Source organism: Engystomops pustulosus, chromosome 4 (assembly GCF_040894005.1).
Source record: "Engystomops pustulosus chromosome 4, aEngPut4.maternal, whole genome shotgun sequence".
NCBI lineage: Eukaryota > Metazoa > Chordata > Amphibia > Anura > Leptodactylidae > Engystomops > Engystomops pustulosus.
Genome location: NC_092414.1, coordinates 47,408,356 through 47,432,883, shown reverse-complemented (window position 1 = coordinate 47,432,883; position 24,528 = coordinate 47,408,356). Strand labels below are relative to the sequence as shown.

Below are 24,528 nucleotides of genomic sequence, written 5' to 3'. Positions count from 1 at the left end.
TTTCGGAGAGGAGTGTGCCTGCCCATGTAAACATATAGGGGCACGGCATCGGGTGGACGGACGGCAAGAAGGTAAATTTTATTTTTGTAGTCCCCCCCAGACAACCTGTAAAAAATTTTTTATAACACTCAGACAACCTCCCTTTAAAAGGGAAAGTGTCACCAGAAAATTTACTTTTTTAAACCAGGTTTTTACATTCAACATATTATACATTTTTAAACATTTTCATAAACACAATTTAGATTTAATTAGAAAAAAAAAACCTAATCTTTTCACTCTAGACAGTAATTTAATAATAGACCGACAATTGGCAATTCTGTGAGGGAGTTTGTGAAGCAGATTCATAATTTAAATCACAAACAAGATGGATAACATTACAATAGACAATGTTTGTTGTACCACTTTCAATTTTATTTTTCTTTTATAATGTATTTTAAACACCCACTTGTAGAATGCACAGTAAGGCAACATATGGAATAAATTAATTACCACAGAACATTCCTTCTTGGTTGTGCTAAGAGAAGTCACTACTATGGAGAAAAGAATCCTTCTTTCTGCACTTCTTATAATGATGTTGCAATAATTTAGAAGTAGGATTTCTTTTTATTACAGCAATATCTACAATCTTTATCAAAGTTATTTGAAGAAGCGTAAGGGAGAGATTATAGGAAAAACTAATAGCATTTATAATGTTCCAAAAAAGGCTAGTTCTAGCCACAGACAAGGAACTTGATCAGTGAAACAGTGACTACTCCAGCATCCTCTACGCATTGCTATTTATAGGATCCCCTTTCATGTGGTAAAGTGATGTGGATTTTACAAGAGTAAGCTTAATGGGTTTCATAAGGTTCACAGTCAAAGAACAACTCATCTCTCAGAGAATAAAAAACATGATGGTGGTGGTGGAAGCTAAAAAATTTAAATTCTAACATATAATGGTCCAGTCATTACTTCTAAGAAACAGGATAGGAGATAACAATATGATTGGGTAGAGTTTGACTGTTGGGTCCCTCACAATTTAGAGGATGGAGGTCCTGATCTCAATAATGGGTGGAGCACCAGAACAAGCATGTATCCTACAATTCCATTCAACTGATCTTAGCAAACTGGCACTTGCATACTATTGAAAGGAGGGATAGGAAGCTAAACCTTTAAGGAAGCACGGGACCTCCATTCTCAAGATTCTGGGAGTCCCAACAGTCGGCTTCTTTCCAGCAAGATAGTTATTCCCTAACCTGTGGATATGGAACAGCTTCAACATTTGGTAGAGTCCCTTTAAAACACAATAACCAACCAAGAATGGAGCTGACAGAAATTTCCGGGAGCGGCGCATGTGTGGTTACAACTGTCAAAGTGTAGGGTGGTCATATCCAAAGATAAGCATCTTTTTGTCTACATTTATAGAAATTATCTTCAAACAGATACATTTTTTTAATAACATTCAATTGAAGAAATTATATATATAGCAGAAGTGTTCCCAAATGTTAGAACTAGAATTATAATTTTCTTAGGTGGAAATAAAATCACTACTTTCTCTATTTTATTCTATTTTGTGCCCCTTAAAGAATTATATATAGCCCAGAATTGACAACATATATTGTTCTTATTTTAAATAGAGATCCCGCAGCTTAATTTATTAAGCAATTAATGATTTAGTATATTGACAGGTGGGTCTCAATTTATGATAATATTAATTATTAGCGATTATGGAGCGAGAAAGGCAATTTATCAAGTCCATAATAAAGGGGGGGGGGGGGGGACTTATTATGGGGCCCAAAATAGAGACTCCCAACCCCCATAACAAGAATTTTATTAAGACACTTATACATTGTTTATGTGATCTCTTGATCTCTAATTATGCAGGACCTTATGATAGTATTTGCAACATCCCCCCCCCCCCCCCGGGCCTAGCCTTTTCTTGTGGCCCGGAGGCATCCGGGGCCCAGAATACCAGAGTGGCTGGCTAGTGCAGCCATGGGCACACTGTGGTCATGGTGCTTGGTATGGGGTGCAGGTCTCCAGATGGTGGTGTGTGCAAAAAATATGGAGGGAGAGGCTGATGCAGTGGTTTCTCCCGGAGGCAACTCTTAGGGTGTCTGTATGATGAATCCCTGGGTGATGGATAGGGAAGCCCAAGTTGGAAAGAAGCCTGAATCCAGGGACTAGATGGAGGCAACATTTAGCAAATCAACTTACAGTTCTTTATTCAACAGCAGGCAACGGACAAAAACAATGAACAGCAAATTTCAGCAAGCTGGTGGGAGACAGCTTATCCGCAGGAAGGTAACTCTCAGCCTGGTAGAAACTGCAGGCTGGGCTGGTAGAGATGAAGCCGGGTCCAGATAGGGGCCCCCGCTCTGGGCTGAAGTCTCCTGACTTGCCCTCAGATATAAGGCAGTGACCCGAGATACATCTTCTTCCTGTTAATTGGTCTGGAGAGCAGCTCTGCAAGGAGCTGCACAGTGGACCTGCTCCTCTATCTACTGACTGGAATCCAAGACCTTGTGCTCTCACCTAACAGAGGTTTTTATACTCCCTGGTCAAGTGGTAGCACTCCTCCAATCAGCTTCCAACAAAACAATGTTAACTGCTGCCTTGCCAGGCAGTAGCTACAGCTGAAATTACTCAACATTCCAAGTTCTGGAAACATCCTAGAGATATCATCAGTCTCCTTAACAGTTCCTGGCCTGGAGAAGGGGCTATTCGCAACTACCAGTCTTCCCATGTACTGGCAGGGGTATTGCATATTCATGAACACAAACTTAAGGTCCTGGAAGGTAGATTGATCATGAACGGTTAGGATCACCTGACCTTTCATCTGCTGCCATTTGATGGACAGGAATAGCTTAATAAGAAAATTAATTTCTGAGCCAGGGGGCTTTTCTTTGTATTTTAAGAAAGTGGTGTAGATCTTTTAAATAGACATATAGTGATAAGTTACCTAATGTATACCTCCCAAATGTTTGGGATGCAGCGGGATAGTCCCAGAATTTTGGGTTATTTAAATTTTTTTTTTATTAAGCAGCAACAAGGAAAGAAGGAGGTGAGGGGTAACAATATAATCAGTGGAAGCTATTGGAGTGGTTCACAACAAGAGGGGAAGCTGCTGGGGGGGGGGGGGCAATGTGATGGCGAGTTCTGGTGGAACAATGTGAGGGGGGGTACCAAGAAGGAAATTATACTGTGTGGGGGTGGCAGAGAAGACCCCGTTTTGTTCTTCTACTTCTCCAAAAGTTAAGAAGTATGCCAAATATCATGCCCGACAAAAAAAAAAACAAAAAAAAAAAAAACACACCAACCCCTCTCATAGATACACACACACACATATACATACATACACTCACCGGCCACTTTATTAGGTACACCTGTCCAACTGCTCGTTAACACTTAATTTCTAATCAGCCAATCACATGGCGGCAACTCAGTGCATTTAGGTATGTAGACATGGTCAAGACAATCTCCTGAAGTTCAAACCGAGCATCAGTATGGGGAAGAAAGGTGATTTGAGTGCCTTTGAACGTGGCATGGTTGTTGATACCAGAAGGGCTGGTCTGAGTATTTCAGAAACTGCTGATCTACTGGGATTTTCACGCACAACCATCTCTAGGGTTTACAGAGAATGGTCCGAAAAAGAAAAAAACATCCAGTGAGCGGCAGTTCTGTGGGCGGAAATGCCTTGTTGATGCCAGAAGTCAGAGGAGAATGGGCAGACTGGTTCGAGCTGATAGAAAGGCAACAGTGACTCAAATCGCCACCCATTACAACCAAGGTAGGCAGAAAAGCATCTCTGAACGCACAGTACGTCGAACTTTGAGGCAGATAGGCTACAGCAGCAGAAGACCACACCGGGTGCCACTCCTTTCAGCTAAGAACAGGAAACTGAGGCTACAATTTGCACAAGCTCATCGAAATTGGACAGTAGAAGATTGGAAAAACGTTGCCTGGTCTGATGAGTCTCGATTTCTGCTGCGACATTCGGATGGTAGGGTCAGAATTTGGCGTCAACAACATGAAAGCATGGATCCATCCTGCCTTGTATCAACGGTTCAGGCTGGTGGTGGTGGTGTCATGGTGTGGGGAATATTTTCTTGGCACTCTTTGGGCCCCTTGGTACCAATTGAGCATTGTTGCAACGCCACAGCCTACCTGAGTATTGTTGCTGACCATGTCCATCCCTTTATGACCACAATGTACCCAACATCTGATGGCTACTTTCAGCAGGATAATGCGCCATGTCATAAAGCTGGAATCATCTCAGACTGGTTTCTTGAACATGACAATGAGTTCACTGTACTCAAATGGCCTCCACAGTCACCAGATCTCAATCCAATAGAGCATCTTTGGGATGTGGTGGAACGGGAGATTCGCATCATGGATGTGCAGCTGACAAATCTGCGGCAACTGTGTGATGCCATCATGTCAATATGGACCAAAATCTCTGAGGAATGCTTCCAGCACCTTGTTGAATCTATGCCACAAAGAATTGAGGCAGTTCTGAAGGCAAAAGGGGGTCCAGCCTGTTACTAGCATGGTGTACCTAATAAAATGGCTGGTGAGTGTACATATATATATTATATATATATTTGTTTAAAAAAAAAATTTTGATAGATGGGAATTCACATGTTGCAGTTAAAGCTGCACCTTAACTGAATTAATCAATTTTGATGTGGTTTTAGGTGCAATTTAATAAGTGAAAGAAAACTGAAAATGTGAAATTAATTTTGAAAAAGGAAACCTGTTTAAAAAATGAGATTCAGTCGTTCAGTTAATGTCTTTCCAATTTAAAACTGATTAGGATACAGCTTGAGTTGCAACATTGAGAGCGCAACCTGGGCCACGTTTCCATTGTATTTTGATCGCATTTTGATTGTGTTCTGAAACGCAATTCACAGTCTCCACACATAATCACACGCTGAGTTAAAGGGGTTGGCCAAAAAAAAAAGACACTCTGTGTGTATATGTACCTGTAGCTTTGCCTCCTTTGAGACCTACAGCCTTTCCCTGTTGACTGCCCTCTGCATATATACCGAACTTCCCGTCTCTCACATCTTCTGTCCATTCTAATGGAATCTATGACTATACCCCTTTCTCTTAAAAAGTCTGGCACACTAACGGACACAAGAAGAAGGGAGGAGGGAGAGCAGGATGCGTCACATGTTGCTGCAGCCCCTCCTATTCATCAGTGCTCAGACATGTAAACGATCCACTGAGAGTTTGCAGACAGCACTAAAGTTAGTATCAGGAATGCTGAATCACTAGTCCCATCCCAGAAAACTTATTTGCATATTTCCCAGAATCACTTGATGACCATTCAGGGACTATGATTAAGGCAGTAAAGGAAACATATGTAAAAAAAGTGAGCAACCCCTTTAACCCCTTCCCGCCGAGGCCCTTTTTCATTTTTCAGTTTCCATTTTTTACTCTCCACCTGCAAAAATCTTTTTTTATTCTTTTCATGTAATTAGCTGTATGAGGGCTTGTTTTCTACATAACAAATTGCAATTCATAGTGACTGTTATATTCCATGCCATGCACTGGGAAAAAAAGAAAATCCAAATGCAGTGAAAACGGTTTGCCCCAAATTACAAGTCTACTTCATTCTTTGGTTCGGTGCGCGCACAGGAATACCAAATTTGTATAGGTTTTATAATGTTTTCATACATTTACAAAAATTAAAACCTCCTGTAAAAAAAAACAAAAAAAAAAAAAACAATTCTTCATTTTTCCATCTTCTGGCACTAATAACTTTTTCATACATCGGTGTACAGAGCTGTGGGTGGTGTAATTTTTTGGGCCTTGATGACAATTTTCAATGCTACCATTTTTAGCACTATTTGATCACTTTTTATAGAATTTTTTATATTTTTCAAAATGGCAAAAAAAGTGGTATTTTTTACTATGGGAGCCATTTTACGTTATGGGGGTTAACTTTTTGTGGGGAAAGGGGTGTGTGAACAAACATCAATACTGTGATTTATTTATTTGGTGTTCTCTGCATAGCCTAGTTTAATATGATAAGCTTTCCTGTGGATCAGTATGACTATGGTGATACTATATTGATATATCTTCCAAGTGGCATAAAAATTTTTTTGTTTACAGAGCTAGTTGAGGGGGTTTTTTTTACGTGACATGTTCTATAGACCAGTACCATTTTGCAGTACATACGTTTTTTGTGATCAACTTTTATTGCATTTTTTTGGTAAAGTTACATTTGGCAAGTTTACAGGTGCGGTGATACCAATTTTTATTATGTTTGTGTGGTGATTTTCACTTTTACATATAAAACTTTTATATAATGGTAAAGAGCTTTGGGATCATTTTTTATTGATTTAAAAAAAAAAAAATTCTTTAAAACCCCACAATACGGACATATTGCAAAGTATTAGAACGGTCATCTTTTGCAGACAGATAGCTTAACCGGTTAAGGACCGGGCCCTTTCCTGTTTTTTCATGTCCATTTTATACTCCCCACATTCAAAAATCTATAACTTTTTTATTTTTACACCTAAAAAGCTGTGTGATGGCTTGTTTTCTGCATAACAAATTGTACTTCATAGTGATGGTATGTAATATTCCATACCATGTACTGGGAAGCGGGAAAAAAAATTCCAAATGCCGCGAAAATGGTGAAAAAACGCATTTGCGCCATTTTCTTGTGGGCTTGGATATTATGGCTTTCACTGAGCGCCCCAAATGACATGTCTACTTTATTCTTTTGGTTGGTACGATTACGGGGATACCAAATTTGTATAGGTTTTATAATGTTTTAATACATTTACAAAAATTAAAACCTCCTGTACAAAATTGTTTTTTATTATTTTGCCATCTTCTGGCGCTAATAACTTTTTTATACTTTGTTGTAGGGAGCTATTGGTTGTGTCATTTTTTGCGACATTTGATAATATTTTCAATGATATCATTTTTAGGACTGTACAGCCTTTTGATCACTTTTTATAGATTTTTTTTATATTTTTCAAAATGGCAGAAAAGTGCCATTTTTTACTTTGGGCGCCATTTTCTGTTACGGGTTTAAACGCATTGAAAAACCGTTAATATATTTTGATAGATCGGGCATTTTCAGACGCGTCGATACCTAATGTGTTTATGATTTTTACTGTTTATTTATATTTATGTCAGGTCCAGGGAAAGGGGGGTGATTTTTTTAACTTTTTTTTTATTTTTATTTTTACTATTTTTCAGACTCCCTAGGGTACTTTAACCCTAGGTTGTCTGATCGATCCTATCATATACTGCCATACTACAGTATGGCAGTATATACGGCCATACTACCATGGAGATGGATCGCCGCTCCCCGATTACGTCACGGGGAGCGACAATCCTAGGCAAGATGGCATCTTTATGAGGCTGCCAGCAGCGACTGCTAGCACCGATCGCGGGTGTTACCGGTAAGTCTTTGCTACAATATGCAGCAAAGACTTACCGGCTATGGAGAGGGCTCAGCCCGTGAGCCCTCTCCATGCAGCGGGACCTGACAGGCGCCGTGAATACACGGCGGGCGGTCGAGAACCAGTTAAAAAGGCCTTTTAAAGTATTCCCTTCAATGACAGGCTTACACAGTGCCTGTAAGATCCTGACTGTCAACAAGTTAAACCCCGTGAGTAGGGCTTGCTCCCGCAGGTGATACACTTGAGTGTCAAATGTTAGGCCTCATACACACAAACCTATGAAAACGGTCGTATATACGTGCAGCATACAGCCCATTCATGGATGTATTGTCCACCGTACCATTTTTTGGGCATCTCCTATTTTCTTATGCATTTCCGTTCGTCCCATGGAAGTCTATGGGAATGTATAAAAAAAGTGTTGCATATATGCTGCACATACAGCTGTGCTCTTTATGCTGCAGTAATTATGTGTGCAGTATCCAGGGAGGTCAGCGGGAAGTGCATTATGTAGCCAGCCTATAGTCATTCATCCATACATGCTCACACGGGTGAAAAACATCCTGAATTTATGGTAAAAATACTATTGTAATTACAACATACAAAACATATGGTCATGTGCATGAGGCCTTACATCTGACACCCCATTCTTAAGGATACCAGCTAAGCTCTGGTGACTATAGCTGAACCGGTATCAGGTCAGCGACGGAAGACAACAGGGCACATGTATCACGTCTTGCTTCTTCTGTTTTTTACGACTTTTCCTGGCTTTCCTGCTGATCAGATGCATCTTAACAGTTTTGCCTTGTTAATACATGTGGCGTTTGGTCTGTAGTCTCCAAAAGGCGCAAACAGTCCACAGTTAAATTCTATGCCTGATCAGGGGCAGCCGTAGGTTTGCGAAAAAACTTTTCTAAAAGTTGCAACTTTCACGTCTGTATTAAGGTGATAACTCAGGGAATATTGCAGGAAACTAGACAATGGTGATCTTTGAAAGGAGACAGTTTAGGCGCAAAAAGAGTCGCAAATGAGCACAAGAACAAGTGTCTCAAAAATTAAAGAAAAAGGCAAGCCAAAGTGTGATACATGAGGAGCTTGGCTTAATTGCATTTTACTCTGAAATGCATGCAATGGGCATGTATTACCACATGTTTTGCATTGTTTGTATTCAAAAACAACAACAATAAAAAAAAGTGGTCCTTTTACCGACCACATGCTTTTCAGTTGAAACGCATATGGGATAGGCCAAGCCCCATTCCGCATGAATTGCATTTGTAAACGCAATCCAACCGGAATGTGTGAATGGATCCTAAGGGTCTGTTCAGAGTACACATGTATTTATTAGCTGAGAGAATGTTTAAAAAGAGCTATATTCTGGTATATTAAAAACTGGGCTCATCTTCGCCACATAGTAATTTAAATCTGGTTAAACCAGAAGAGTATGCTTGGGGCTTGGACCATCGTAAACGGTCTACAGTTTGTTTTACTTTGTCCCACCAGGGGGCACTGACATTTGATCTATTATATAATGCACTGCACTCCCTCCGCCTGTGATGGTTATCTATTAGGCCAGGCCAGTCTTGGGGTTCTTCAGTGCACTCCGGGCTACCATGCAACACCATTGGCACCCTGTAATCGTTGCAGGGGGTGCTGATGGAGCCACTACCTCTGCTACTGCTTAGACACCATGGTCCATGTTTGACTGCAGTGCCTAAGGGGTTAAACTGTAGAGACCGGAGCTTTTCCGATAACAGGTATATATGCCGGAGTTAAGCTGTGATAACACAACCCAGCCCTAGCAACAACAGGATGCAATGTCCAGCAAATTTCTTCCGATGCAGCATTATAGAAAGACGTTGCATTAGAAGAAGTACCCTTAGGAATGGTTTCCCTCTAGCTCAGATTAAATTGGTCAATAGCTCCATTGTGTAGGGAAAAACAGGGATGAGAAATAGCACTATGGCCATTTCAATCGCAGGATCTAGGCAAAGTTATACAGAAACATCCATCATAAGATTTCCTGCAGATTTTTGGTGGTAAAATGTTGCTTTGGAGTTTTTGTGACTTATCATTCATTCTGACCATGTAAGGTCAGATTTACAAATTGAGACATAAAACATTGCAGTCTCATTCTAGTCCCCCTGGAATGAGACTTTTTTTGTTCTTTTTTTAACAATGAAAGGTGCAAACATAGTAGTGGAGGAAAAAAAAACTGCAGGCAAATGTATTGAAGGGCCAAATACAGTCAGGGAGTCTGCCCAATGATAAATAAACCCCATAGCCTCCACTTCTCCTTGAACTATTTTTGATTTTATTCAGCTTCATGATGTAAGAATGGCAGACTCACCAGTGTAGACATAGATCCATTAGAAAGATAAGGATCAGACAGCATAAGGAATGGATAGCTGGTATACCCAGAACCTTTATACATCGGCTCTTCGTGATGTTTAATCCCTATAGAACACAAAAATGAATAAATAAGAATACTTTAGACATTTTTATTTCAATTGTTAAAGACTTTTAGTGATTATTGTAGATACATAGATTTATTACAACTAGTTAAAAGAGAAAATCTAATCAGAATTAGATGTCAGATAAGAGAGAAAGCTGCAATATGATTGGCTCCTTCTAAACTTTTTTTCCATTATAGGGGGAAATTTACCAAAAAGTTAAATCCAATGCAGACATTAAAGGGGTATTCCCATGAAGACAAGTTTCTTAAATGTACTTAGGATAACAAAATAACATATTCTCTAATTCATGATTAACAAAAATGCAGCATTTCACCAATATGTCGAACCTGTCTCTATCAGTCCTGGTGTACACAATTTCAGTTGCCCCTAGACATGACCTTGTGACTTCTGACTTGGGGGTCGGGGAAGCCATCTTGGATTTCTGTGTGACGGCCGTGGAGCAGAGTTTCTCTCTCTCTGCACTCTACCCCTCCCCCCTGCAGTCCAGGATGGAGCTCACACTGACACACACACACACACTGACTTCCTGCAAGCAGAAGCATGAGGAGAACTACAAGCTACAAACAGATAAGTTCTTTATATCTGGGATGCCACAGCAGATCTAGGGTGTCGTGGAATAGCAGAGACATAGGAGAGCTGTGTCATTGTGTGCAATAGGCATCTCATGGATCTCATCTCTGATCTGTCTCATCTCTCTTTCTATCTACTAGCACAATGTTCAGAAGCTAAAATGAATAATGTATATAAACCTGTAAACTAATACTCTAACCACATTGTCAGCTCACAGAACTACAGGAATCATAGAGTCCCGCCCACACCATGGAATTGTACACTGAATTTTAAATGAAAGGCAGACATTGCTGTTTAACCATTCTACAGATTTTTTTTTTTTAATAAAACTCATGGAACAGGCCTGGAGAGAAATGATGGTACCCCCGAAAACCATGTGTCAACTCCTTAACGCTCTGGTCTGATATATCAGACGCCGAGCACTGTAACTTAGCGCTCAGAGTTCGCTATATAGAACGCAGAGCTGATGCTGGCTCAGCTCAAGATCAGAGATCTTCGGTATACATGGGGTGTCAGCTGTAATTAACGTGTGACACCCCAGTTAGAGAGAGTTCCGATCACAGGTATTTAACCCGTTAAATGCCACGGTGAGCGTGACTGCTCCTCCTCCATGATTGTCCACCCCACGCCGTCTTCGCGGGGTGTTGATCGCTGGGGTTAATCTTCATAAAAGCGGGTTTTGATCGTTTTTAGGGGTGCAGATTTGAAAATGGGTTGATATATAGGGGTTTCTAATATTAGATTTTTAAAATTTTAACAAAAGACAATTATCTCCCAAAAAGGTCAATTCTGCAATTGCCTTGAAAAAATGGAAAACTGATGTTCGATTTGTAAGCCACATGACCAAATAAATTATCCAGCCATTTCAATAATTATGAAAATGTAAAGCAGACATATGGGAAGTGTTATTTAGCCAAATCATCAAATGTAATTCATCAGTTTTAATTTTTTTATATAAATAACGCAAAACTTATCAGCCAAAGTTTACCACTAAAATGAAGTACAACATGTGACGAAAAATCAATCTCAAAATCACATAGATAAGGAACAGTGTTCAAAAGTTAAAACCATATAAAGTGATGCAAATCAAAATACAAAAAAAAAAAAAATGTGGCTGAGCCTTAGGTTATAATTGGCTACACCCTTAAGGTGTTAAAAAGGGAACCCATCACCACAAACCTGTTTTCACAAATACAGCTAGTGGCAGGTTCCCATAGAGCCCTAGTAACTGACTGAATTTTATTATTTTACCTGGTATGCAAGGAAAATGTAGGTGACAGATTCCCTTTAAATCCAGGTATGTCCACTAGCATCATAGGCGTCTACAATCTTGTAATCAGTCAGTGTACCACACTCTCCATGCAGCTTGATGTTCCTGTGACTACACATGGTGTCTTCAATCTTTGCAGGGTACAATGAAATCTCAAAACTACCCAGAGATTCTAGAGAGAAATTTGCTGCCCAGTGTCAGAAAGCTTGGTCTCAGTAGTAGGTCATCGGGTCTTGCAACACCCTAAATTTGATTGGGAATGTGTGCATCTTGCAATACATTGGTAAAACTAAGCACAAACTAACATATACACATATTACATATGCAACACCCCTACCGATGTGTGGGCAGAGGAGTGTTTGCGAATAAGGCCCTTTATCTGTCTCTCCCCAGAAGGTGAGCCTGCACAACTCGCCTTAAGGGTAAAACAGCAATTCAGAGGTCATTTTCTGTGGTAGATCCTGCCTGTACAGCCAACGGTTAATAGGGTGCAAGTTATCATCCAATTGCATTCCACCATATACACTGGAGTGTGATTGTAGAGTTAGCCACCACCATACCAGGATACAAAACCCCTGGACAGGGAGGGGGCTGGTCAGCTTTATACTGCCTTGAGGCTGTAAACAATGTATTTCCCACCATAGGCTTATACTCGAGTCAAAGGTTTTCCCAGTTTTCTGTGTTAAAATGAGGTATCTTGGTTTATACGGTAGTTATTTGCAGTTAAAATAGGTCCATTGCATAAACTAAAAAAAAGGCCCAGTAAGAAAGGGGGTAAACACACTAGTAAAATAATGATTATCCCTGAAAACAAGGTATTTTCTAGAATTTCTTCTCTTTTCCGAAATACAGAATGTCTCCTTCACATCACTTCTGGTCATCAACGGGCTTGCCAGTTAACTTCCCTGTTTAAAGGATATCGCAAAGTCAATTCCATAAAAATGCTGATCATTTTTACCTGCTTACTATATTTATGTAATACATTTATGATATTTTTTTTCTTGGTAGGAGCAACACCTCCTTAAAATACCTCTATAAAAGATGTGATGGTTTCATTTTGTCACTTCTTATCATCCGCTGTCTAGACACCAGCCTTTGTTCTTGATCAATTAGACTTGTGTACTTCAAACATCATTTATTTGAGCTGTTTACACTCTGATCAGAGGAGAAGCAATGACTAATCATGCAAGATGTCACTTCAAGGTTCACTTCAAGAGCTAAACAATGGGGTCACACATCACAAATCAAAACATAGGTACAGTGGTGCTAGATACTTGTGCAACCGTTTGAGGTGAAAGTATTTCGACAAGCCGTTTTCCTCTGTGGTCTAATGGTACCACTCCCCTAGTAGATTGTACACGCTAACAGAGGAAATGTCACATAACTGTACTCGGTAAGTGCATATTCCATGTCAGCCCACACAATTACTGCTTCACTATTATTATTTACAAACTTTATACAGTGCCTAAAGATTCTGAGTAACTGCAACTTTCATCCACTTCTGTTGCATTGGACATGGCTTCAGAAAGAAGAGATATAAGGATTTGTGGTTTGCCTGGCAGGGATCTTGAGAACATGCTAGTCACCTATAATGCTGTTATTTTATTTCAATGTTTCTACTTTTTTTCACAGGTAGTCACAGTGATGGCAACTCAAACAGCTACTCATACCTCAGCTTCATAAATTCACGCGAACGTTACATGAATGCAATATTGAGTTAACTGCAGTCAGTGTTTTTAATACTATGCAAAGTCAAATTTATAATTTCAACATTAAATACAAATGCTGAACCATAGTGATACCATAATCAAAAAAACTTAGATTAAATTACCTTTATAACTCTGGAGCTTTCAAGATTACTGGTAACCCAAAGAATTTTACCTTTTAATTTCTTAAATTAAAATATAATATAAAAATAATTTCTTAAATTGATTTGCTTTTTAATCAGAATTAACACATTAGATATGTCTGGACAACCCACCCAATATTGACCATAAACGTTCTGTCCTGACTCTCTTCCAACAATACAGGACGGTGGCACAGGTGCCAGTCATTGTTCTTGGGGAGAGATGACAAACAGCAATTTTTTAGTAGCTTTCTCCACATTACCCAAAACAAAACATGTGCATGGACAGCAAAAATGAGCATTCAAATGTATTGAGGGCTCTTACTGTTGATAAAGCAAGTTTTTTTTTTTTTCTGTGTGTGTGTGGGCTTAAAGTTACCGATGCTCTGCATGCACTAATAGAAAATTTGACCTGTCCCTCTAATACTGTACTGTTAAAAATCTGCATATTTAGGGGACAGATTTGCTACAAAAATTTGCATAAACATTAGAGGCTCCTGCATCGCTGTCTTTTTGTCCTGGATTTACATACAACTCTTAACATTCATTGGTATCCATTGACTTCTGTTTTTTTTTTTTTTTTTTAAACACAATTCCCATAACTCCAGATAGCATTCCAATGGAATTTTGATTTTATATATGTGCACTCATCTGTGTATAGGAGGCATAATTTATCTACAGAACCACAAAATATGCTAGTACTACACAAGCAACAGAAAAACTTGCTGACTGCGGCTTTATCAACCATAAACTATAATTAAGAGGGACCAACCACACGCCCCCCCTATCTCAAAGGAAGTTGGAACTGGACTGCATTGTTATCAGGATCACAGAGGTCACAAATAGCATTTACATATTGTGTATTTGTATTTACTGATAAAGTTACACTAAAACAACTAAGAAGCACAGGTCATAGCACAGAAATTTAGTTTAATGTAATGAAATGTTTTTACATTTTTTCAGTGTACTTTTTGTAGGAATTCCTCACTTCTAAATCAGTTTTGTCAATAGAAACCTCCATTATTTACTTTTAGCTGGATAAAAATCTGTTCATAGTCATGTGATATCACACAGGATTAACAGCACAATAATCAGAGCTGTGCACCTGATACAATTCAATATTTTTTATTGACAGCAAGCACAGGTATAAAGGACAGGGAGGAATTGATACAGAAAGTATATTACAAAATTGTGTCATTTTACATTACACATATTATTACATTTATCTTTTAAAACTAGACAACCTTTTTAATTTGGGAGCTGAATTAATGGATTCTACTGATTTTATGACTTCACTGAAGTTCCATCTTGATATCTGTAGCTGATAACCTGACCAACACTAAACTTCACTTTTCCTTATAAACTATTGCTCTTGCAACATCACCGGATAATGAAATGACCACAACGATTGGACAACTGTGGGGTGAGCAGCGCTTATGCCTCTGCCTCTCCAGCGTCCGGCAGGATGCTCGCCTGGGGGAGCATACCACCATGTAAGAGAGGCCAAACCGTTGTCGCTGTCATACATGTAGCCTGCATTATTGGCTTACTGAAATGGTCATGCACGAACACACACAATATATCCATCTCATTTGGTAGCCAACATCACAATTGACTCTGGGTAACATCCGTGGCTAGCATTTCTATTTAAGATTTGATCCCCTTCAGGAAGAGCCATCTGACAACCTACAACATTTTATGTGAGAAAGCTACAACATTAATACAGGTTATTCCAGTTACAAAAGTGACACTCTCTATATAAGCCTATTCTGTAACCAAGTCTATGGTTATTTCTTGCCAAGATTAAAGTGAAGCGCAGCATTCAGGCAAAGTAAGGCTTGGGATCAGAGAATTTTTAAAAGAAAACCTACCATGAGGAATCTACCATCAGAAGTAGATTGAATAATAGTTTCCTCCAGCTTGTCTCTGCCCTAAACTGTTATTTAATAATCCCGGAGACTAATCCAATTTGTTAAAAACTTTATGTTAGTAATATGCAAATTAACTGCAGAGGCTACTGGGGCATGTACTAGCCTGGCCAGGCACTGGGAGCTAAGGCTACTCCATGCCCCATTAACCTCTGCAGTTAATTTACATATTGCTAAAATAAAGGGTTTTTTTAATAATCCTGTAACCTAACTTGTTAAATTACAGATTAGGGCATTTGTAGGAGGAATCTACTATTCGATCTACTTCTGATGGTAGATTCCTCATGGTAGGTTTCCTTTAATAAAACTAAATTACTTTGCTAGTGTCTTGTGAGCAGGGCCCTTATTGCTACAGTTTCATCTGACCATGTTATTATCTTGTAATGTCTTATTTTGTCTGTACATGCACACAATCTGTAAATCGCCTAAATATGACAGCACTAGATAAATATTTCTTTTAAGCTTTCTCAAATTCTACTACAAAACATTGTCTTTTAATTTCTAAACATTTTTAAGATGAATAAAAAGACATTAGGGGAAATGTCTTAATGTGTGGGTCTTTAGATCAGTGAGCAGAACTAGACAGTCTTGCTGTGCCAGATTAATCACTGTCTGATGCTGGATGATCAATCTGGTGCAGTATAAGGCCCCATGCACACTACCGTATAAATACGTGCAGAATACGGCCCCATGCATTCCAATGGGCAATGCGGCCATCCATGTACATGGCTGTATTGTCCACCGTACCATAAGCGAGCTGTATAAAAATATAGAGAATGTCCTATTTTTCAAAAGTATTTCCGTTCTGTACGGTCCGTAGAAGTCAATGGGAATATATAAAATACAGGCAAAATATGTGCTGCATACGGCTGTGCACCGTATGCTGCCGAATATACGTGTAGTATCCAGAACCATTCTGTCCAGAACCATTCTGTCAGACAGCCAATAGTCAGCCATCCTTCATCTTCCAGCCCACTGTATTTTATACGGATACGGTGCAATACGTTGCCATACTGTTGCAATACGTCCTGTATTTACAGCCAAAATACAGCTGTATATACAGAATGGAAAAGACCATACAGTTATGTACACGACTGGCGAGTCGTACTTTTCACTTCCTATTAGCGAGGCCAGTTTGCTGACAACGATGTTGAATTTTCTGGTGTGCAGACCAAATTTTCTGTTGCATGAGCTATTTTGTGTCAGGCCATGCCCCATATTTACAGAGGACACACTTTTTCAGATGAATCAGAAATCTGGCTAAAACCTTCAATGAATGTAACACACTTTCTAGTGTTTGTCACTCCAGCTTTGTAACATAGATAGATTGATACAGCCCCCCACTATCTTTCTCTAAACCAAACAATAGCACTACTGACACAACCATAAGTTTGTATGCTTGGACAATTGAACATGCTTTTTTTTAAAAACGGGGAACAAGCAGCTACTGGACATTTTCAACCAACTACCTCCATCAATTAAAATCCAACATGCCCAATCCTTCTCTCCACCTCCCACCCCCATCATCTGCCATCAGTATAGGCAGTCATGAGACAGTGAAACGATCCCATCAAAACAAATTGCATAGCCAATTTGTGACCCTGTCTGCAAAACATGTTGGCACATTCACACCATGTACTTGTACCACGATTACATCAGGTACATAAGATCAAGGGGGCATTTTCCTTCTTCCAATGTGGTGTACTCGATTATGTTTTAACAGTGTCCCCCTATATGTTGGGGAAAGAGACCAGAGATTTCATTAGAGCATTAAAGGGGTTGTCCATGCAGCAAATAATTGATCCGGTTTGTATAAAGTTATATAATTTTCCAATATACTCAGATATCTAGAAATTGATACAGCTTGTTGTGCTGCTATAGAAAGCTTCTATGTAAACTTCCAATGGATAGAAATCTGTCCATGCACATTGTTAGAAAGCAAGCAGAGATCTAGAAAACTGGAATTGATACAAAAAAAAAAAATCTATATCTATGACATCAATGTATCAAAGACAATGTTCTACAATAAACTTATACTGTAAAATTATAGAATATTGTCTTACACAAACAATATAATTTATTTGCCAAAAATAGACAAAGGAAACAAAAGGGAAAGATCTCCCAGCGACTACACGTTTCTCCAGAGAGGACCACACTATGGAAGATTTGCGGATTACTGTTTTAATGTGACATTTCAAAACAAAGAGGGAAAGGAAAGAATGGGAATATAAATTAATGCAGAGATTCAACACCTTACAAAGTGGTCTTAATACTGATGCCAGTTTCATGTCATTCTGCTGTTATAAGGTTTTGGTTTTTTTTTTAACGTCTTTTGATGATCACGGCCTACTGTGTATAAAATGTTGTGAATTGTTATGTTTGATCCATAACATCATGTGACTAGTATTCTCAAAACCTCACCATCAAATATACTCAGTCTCAAAAAAGTATAGCCTGATTTCTTCATTCAACTTGTGCTCTCTATGTAACAGGGTACAAATCTACACTAGCCAATTTGTCACATTTTTAACTAGTATGTGCTTGTAAAAGAAATTGCTCCAAAAGAAGAAACCCAAAAAATCTAGCACTAGTACTGTTTTAGAGTACTGACTCTTAGAGAAAGTATTTGTGGGTATTAATAATCCATTCAGATACAATTTAAGTTTTCATATTCATACCATATAACTCCTTACATAACACATTAGGGTCACATATAACTCTGCAAGACCTTGAGGCAAATATCTGATGCCTACATGCAGCTTAATATTTGTAAAGGGAATCCTTCATTGCCGTACACTGTAAATCCTATAAATCCACAATTATGTAAATGCTAGTGTTCTCTTTACATCACTTCTTATATTAGCTCCTATTCCACTTGATCTCTTTTAATCTTGCAGGCAGTGCACAGCTTGGTTTAGAAAATACAAATACCATTATTAAAATATAATGGGAGGCTTAACTATAAGTAAAGCTTTATCTGCAAGTTTCAAATGGGAAAAAAATAACATTTAGTTTGCTAAGGGTGGCTAAGAGAGATTGTAACAAACTAGTACTAGGAAAAAGTTAAGGAGCAAGATCTTATCCAGACAAATCGATATGATTTGTGAAATATGGACCCTGTGCCTGCTGTAGTTCCCAAATCAAACAAAGTACAGGCAGTGGAACTTACAGGTCCATAACCATCTGTAACCTTCCTTCCTACAAGACTACTGTAGATGTGTTTAGCCCAGAACAGTAGTCCTGCAGGATGACAGTAATTACAACACAAAACATAACTAGTCTGTGTTCACTATAAGAAAACACAAATGTCAATTTGTCCATGTTTTACAAAACAAGTGTGGCTATATGAATGAGCCCCTTACTCATAATAACAAAATCATGCTGCAACAGTCAATTTATCTGGGAACTTCTTAAAAACAAAAAAATTAAAGGGAAAACTACTCCACTTTACCGTGCATAAATTTTACTTTACACTTATTTTTGCACTTGTTTGGCTGCTGAGGAAAACACACATAATGGGCATAAATTAGTGAACAATATGGGCAATTTTCACCATCAATTATTTGTACTCAATAGTATTTATGCATTGATATATACTATTGGTCCATTTTTGTTCCAACATTAAGGCTACATGCACCACGAGCTGATAGCACAAGCTGTAGCCAGTTCATGGCCCCCATAGACCTATATTGTTAATGTGCATGGTGACTCAACACACGATGACAGAGCCGGGTGGCCACGCCACACTTTATAGATTAGGTCTGAATCCCGCTCCAGTTTGCATCACAGCTGCTCCTTTCCTATGGAGACGGGATGCTCATCCTTACCATCTCCACTCGGCCAAAATGGTTTATACTTGACATTGGTTGTGGAATTAATAGATCCTCCCTGATCCACCTCATGGGAATCACACAAACCTTACAGAAACAACCAAGTAGAATTGGATATATACAAAAACATACATTATAAAGTTTCACCTACTAACGAAACTGTGCTCATGAGTAGAGATGAGTGGATCTGTAGTTTCAGTCTGGGTTCGGCAAGATGACCCAAACATATTGCTCGCCGAACAGCCAATCTGGTGAATGGACGCATCTTGCTACTAGCCACAAACACGACCTGAAACTATGGGTCCGCTCATCTCTACTCACGAGGAAAGTAATCCTAAATAACTTGTGTGAATGGAGAATTACTGCCTCCATCAGTCACATACTAAAGAAGCAAATAGAACATGTGCACTACTGCTCCATTCACACAAGTCACAAGGGGGCACTTGTTCTCAAAAGTTCTGGGTGTCCTACCGGTCCGATCTATTATGGATGGGGAATAAATGTTATTACTGAGAAGAATTCTCTTACGATTGAGCACTTGTCACAGAGGTGATCTATTAGTGTTTCTAGGTTACTGGTCCCTAAAAAATATATAATCAATTCCAAATTATTCTGATGCATTATTATCTGCAACTGTATATCGACATGTAACATGAGCTGGGTGGCATCTTATTTATCAAGCTAGATGCACCCCAGCATCCACGTGGCTCAATTGTATGACATGTCACATGTGTTCGCTTTACCTAATTTATTACAAATTGTGTGCCAACACAAACCAATGGCACTGGCATGGAGTCACATGCACTCCATGCCCAAGAATCAGCCCAGATAGCGGAGACAATATAATCGCTGCATCCATCAGATAAAACCAAGTGATCAGAAACAATGGAGACATTTATTATGGCATGGAAATGTCAAGTATTTGGCCAGAAGTGGCAGGCAGGCATATTCTTCTATGGGCAGTATTAGCACCTGGTACTTTGTGGATGGGGTAGTGAAGAGACACTGCAGGAGCTATGGGTAAGTTTTCTGCAGGTTGTACAGGTCTCAGGCAGTCATTGCCCCTTGTTCTTCCTTGTCTGTGTTTGGGTCTGGCATGAATAGGACAAGAGGAGGAGGGAGTTAGAGGAGCTTACCATCTTCCATGTGATCTGCCAGCTTCTCCTGATAAACTCTGTGCGCATCCTGTGCCCGCCTGATCGCCTGTGGAAAGAGCAGGGCTCAGAAGTTGTCTGTGAGGGATAGGGCAGCTGCAGGGTGCTAGGCACTTACCTCCGGGTGACCAGCTGAGAGAGCGGGAGCCTCGGATTCATTGACCAGCGAGGACTTGAGATCAGCCAGATCCCGCTCAGTAAAGGCATTCTCCTGGATCTTCTCCTCCTGCTCGCCCTCGTCTTTGAAGGAGATCATCTCATCACTGGCGCCCAAGTCCTCCTCTCCGCCGCTACTCAGCTGGGGCATGGTGGATGCTGGAGCCCCCTGCTTGGGCACAGTAATCAAGACGTATAAGCCAGGCGATCGGTGCCCGGCATGGGAGGGGAGGGGACACGGAAAGTTTGGATGAAGCTGATGGCAGGGACAGGAGCTGAGCAGTCTGGAGCTTGTGATCGTGTGAGGACAAGGGGAAGGCAGATCACTTCAAAGCACACCGCCTGCTGATTGATGGCTGCACGGAGGGGCTGAACCAGCTGCAGCGCAAGGCTCTTAAAGCGACAGGCACACTGCTCCCTCCTAAAAGTCATGTACTCACTCAAGGATCTGCGGAATCTTCAGCATTTCTCATGTTTTACCCTTTAACGACCAGGTCCTTTTCCATTTTTGCATTTCAATTTTTCACTCCCCACCTTCAAATATCTATAACTTTTTCCACATAAAGAGCTGTGTGAAGGCTTCTTCATAAAAAATTGCACTTAGTGACGATTTTTAATATTTTATGCCATGTACGTGGAAGCGAGAAAAAAATTCCAAATGCAGTGAAATTGGTGAAAAAATGCATTTCCATTTTCTTGTGGGCTTGTTTATGGCTTTCACTGTGCGCCCCAAATGACATAGCTACTTTTCATCCTACCTCTGACCTGGAGGCCACAAGCAGATAAGAGCCAGGGCTCATGTGTCTCGCCTCATAGGTTTTTAATGTTTTTATTGCCATCCTGTTGTAAATAAGATGTCCCTGTTTTTATCAATCTGTTGTTTTAGAGGTTTTTTTAATATCCTTTGATGATCACTGTTTAGTGTGTATAAAATGCTGTGAATTTTCTGTTTCATGCATAACATCATGTCTGAAGAAGAGAACTAGTATTCTCGAAAGCTCACCATCAAATATACTCAGTTAGCCTCAAAAAGGTATCGCCTGATTTCTTCACTCTTCTATAGCTACTTTTCACACATTTACAAAAACTAAAACCACCTTTGCAACAACAAAAAAAAAACCTTAATTGAAGGAGCTGTGGGTTTTGTCATTTTTTGCAACTTTTGATAATGATTTGAATTTTTAGGGTTTTTTTTTTACTATTTTTCGATCCCCTAGGGCAGTGATGGGGAATCTTTTGGAGACAGAGTGCCCAAGCTACAAGCAATACCCATTTATATGTCGCAAAGTGCCAACATGACAATTTAAGCTGTAACTTATTGCTGTTTGCTGTAGCACAGGTTTTGTATTGGCCTCCTGAATTCACCAATACAATAGAAAGATGATGGAGAAATTTGGATTGTAGCTTCCCTCCGGGGTCCCCTGAAGAGGTAGAAACAGGGGACCCAGAGCAGGAGCTCCAATGACAATCAACCTCTATTCACAAATTCTCACTCCTCCAGTAGTCCTGGCAGCCAAGGGTGTCGCTTTAAAATAGCACACTTTCTGGGCTGTATTGCATCACAGGATAAAGTCTTATCTGGCAAACTCTGTGTTGGGGTGAAGGCCTGGGTGCCCACAGAAAGGGCTCTGAGTGCCACCTCTGGCACTAGTGCCATAGGTTCGCCACCACTGCCCTAGGGTACTTTAACCCTAGGTTGTCTGATTGATCCTACTATGTGCTGCCATTCTATAGTATGGCCGTAAATGGGGATTTTTCACATCGTCTATAAAACAGTGTCGGGTATGATCGCTGTTCCCTATGACCTCCGCGATTAGGCAACATGGCGGTGCTGGCCACCGGTGATTGAAACTGGTGCAATATTCCACAAACGCTCACTGGCTATAAGAGGGCTCAGCCGTAATTAAGGAGTTAATAAGCATTATTAACCCCTTACCGACATGTAATACTACGTCACATACCAGGTGCATGGAGAGGGCTCACGGGCTGAGCCCTCTCCATAACCAGAAAGTCTTTGCTACATATTGCAGCACCGATCGCTGGTGTTTTCCCGCTGATCACCGCTGGCGTCAAAAAGATGGTGGCGCAAGAGCGTCGCCATCTTGCCAAGGATCGTCGCTGCTCCATGTTAATCTATTCATTACAATGTGCTATCAGCACATTGTAATGAATGAGGAGGAAAATCTCCAAATACTGCCATACTGTATTATGGCAGTATATGATAGGATCGTACAGACAACCTAGGGTTAAAGTACCCTAGGGAGTCTGAAAAATAGTAAAAATAAAAACTCCAATCACTCCCCCTTTCCCTAGAACTGATATAAATAAACAGTAAAAATCATAAACACATTAGGTATCAATGCGTCCAAAAATGCCAGATCTATCAAAATATAATAACGGTTTTTCACTGCATTTAATCCCGTAACGGAACATAGAGCCCAACGTCGAAAATGACACTTTTTTACCATTTAAAAAAAATTAAAAAATTCTTTAAAAAGTGATCAAAAGGTCGTACAGTCCTAAAAATGATAACATTGTAAACATCATCAAAAGCTGCAAAAAACGACACCTCCCAAAGTTCTGTACACCAAAGTATGAAAAAGTTATTAGCGCCAGAAGATTGCAAAATCCCAAAACATTTTTTTGTACAGGAGGTTTTCATTTTTGTAAATGTATGAAAACATGATAAAACCTATACAAATTTGGTATCCCTGTAATCGTACCGACCCAAAGAATAAAGTAGACATGTCATTTGGGGCATACAGTGAAATTCGTAAAATCCAAGCCCACAAGAATACAGCACAAATGCGTTTTTTTACCAATTTCACTGCATTTGGAATTTTTTTCCCGCTTCCCAGTACACGGCATGGAATATTAAATACCAGCATTTTGAAGTGTAATTTGTTACGCAAAAAAACAGAAAGCCATAACACAGCCTTGTACATGGAAAAATAAAAAAAATAAAGTTATAGATTTTTGAAGGTGGGGAGTGAAAAATGAAAATGCAAAAACAAAAAAGGGCTGCGGCGGGAAGGGGTTAAACAATATTTTGTTTCTAATAATGACTGCTGAGATTAGTGGATTCATGGGATCCAATTCCATAGTCTGAAATTACTTTGTTACCATAGTTGTCTGTAGTCAAGCAGCCAGTGCAATCAGGTCACTTTGGCCGTGTTCACTCATGGTGTTTGAAGTATGTTTTATAAATCAATTCAGATGCAAAAGGGAGGGGATCGGCTTGGTCGCATATTCATTTTATTGAGCATGTGCCAGACCTACAGCACATGCGCAATGAAGACATGCAGGATCAGACTGGCCTACCGGTAGACAGGTGGATCTACTGGTGGGCCCCCAACCCCTGGAGAAACATGGAGAAGTATGGACGTCTATAGGACACCCCACGCGTTCCATCGCACTCCTGCGACTTCCTGCGACGGAACGCGTGGGGTGCCTCCAGCCTCTTTTTCCACCGGTAACCGTACTCTCCCCTTTTCCCTAGGCTTTTGTCACCTCCCCCTCTGCTGCCTCTGTACCCACCTAAGTTGTTACCTCTTTGCACGACTTTTACCTCATTACTGTTGTTGTGGCATTTCATATTGGGGTTACGGTTGGTGACTTTTACAGGGACTACTGCAGAAGTCCCTGTCTCCCTAGGGTATTTAGACATTAGTTATCCATACTTGTTTGTGGGGATTGATCAAAGACATTTTGGGCTGTATGTGGATTGACCTACTGTGTCTGGATCCACTTGTTGTCTGTGTATGTGTATTCTTACACTTTTTAATTGTTTTTAAGGTTTACCTTATTGCATGCTATGTGAATAATGATACCTCAATAAAATTTGTACCATTTTATGCCTATGCATACTAGCTTTCTTCTCTTGTTGTACATTGCCTC

At 39.8% G+C, this 24,528-nt stretch overlaps 1 protein-coding gene across 9 annotated transcripts in view; it reads right to left on the bottom strand.

The window, feature by feature from the left end:
- The window catches only part of TCF7 (transcription factor 7), a 119,257-nt gene extending 98,244 nt beyond the window's left edge, over nucleotides 1–21,013 (bottom strand). For 5 of the 9 annotated variants that reach the window (XM_072145826.1, XM_072145827.1, XM_072145833.1 and 2 more), the window contains exons 1-3: nucleotides 20,594–21,012; nucleotides 20,458–20,524; nucleotides 9,751–9,857 (exon numbers count right to left, since the gene is read on the bottom strand). In XM_072145826.1, the coding sequence (XP_072001927.1) occupies nucleotides 9,751–9,857; nucleotides 20,458–20,524; nucleotides 20,594–20,782 (363 nt within the window). In that variant the 5' untranslated portion in view covers nucleotides 20,783–21,012. Of the gene's footprint in view, nucleotides 1–9,750; nucleotides 9,858–20,457; nucleotides 20,525–20,593 lie in introns of all 9 variants that reach the window. The other 4 variants (XM_072145824.1, XM_072145825.1, XM_072145829.1 and 1 more) reach the window with 1 other exon arrangement.
- Between the last annotated feature and the right edge of the window lie 3,515 nt (nucleotides 21,014–24,528).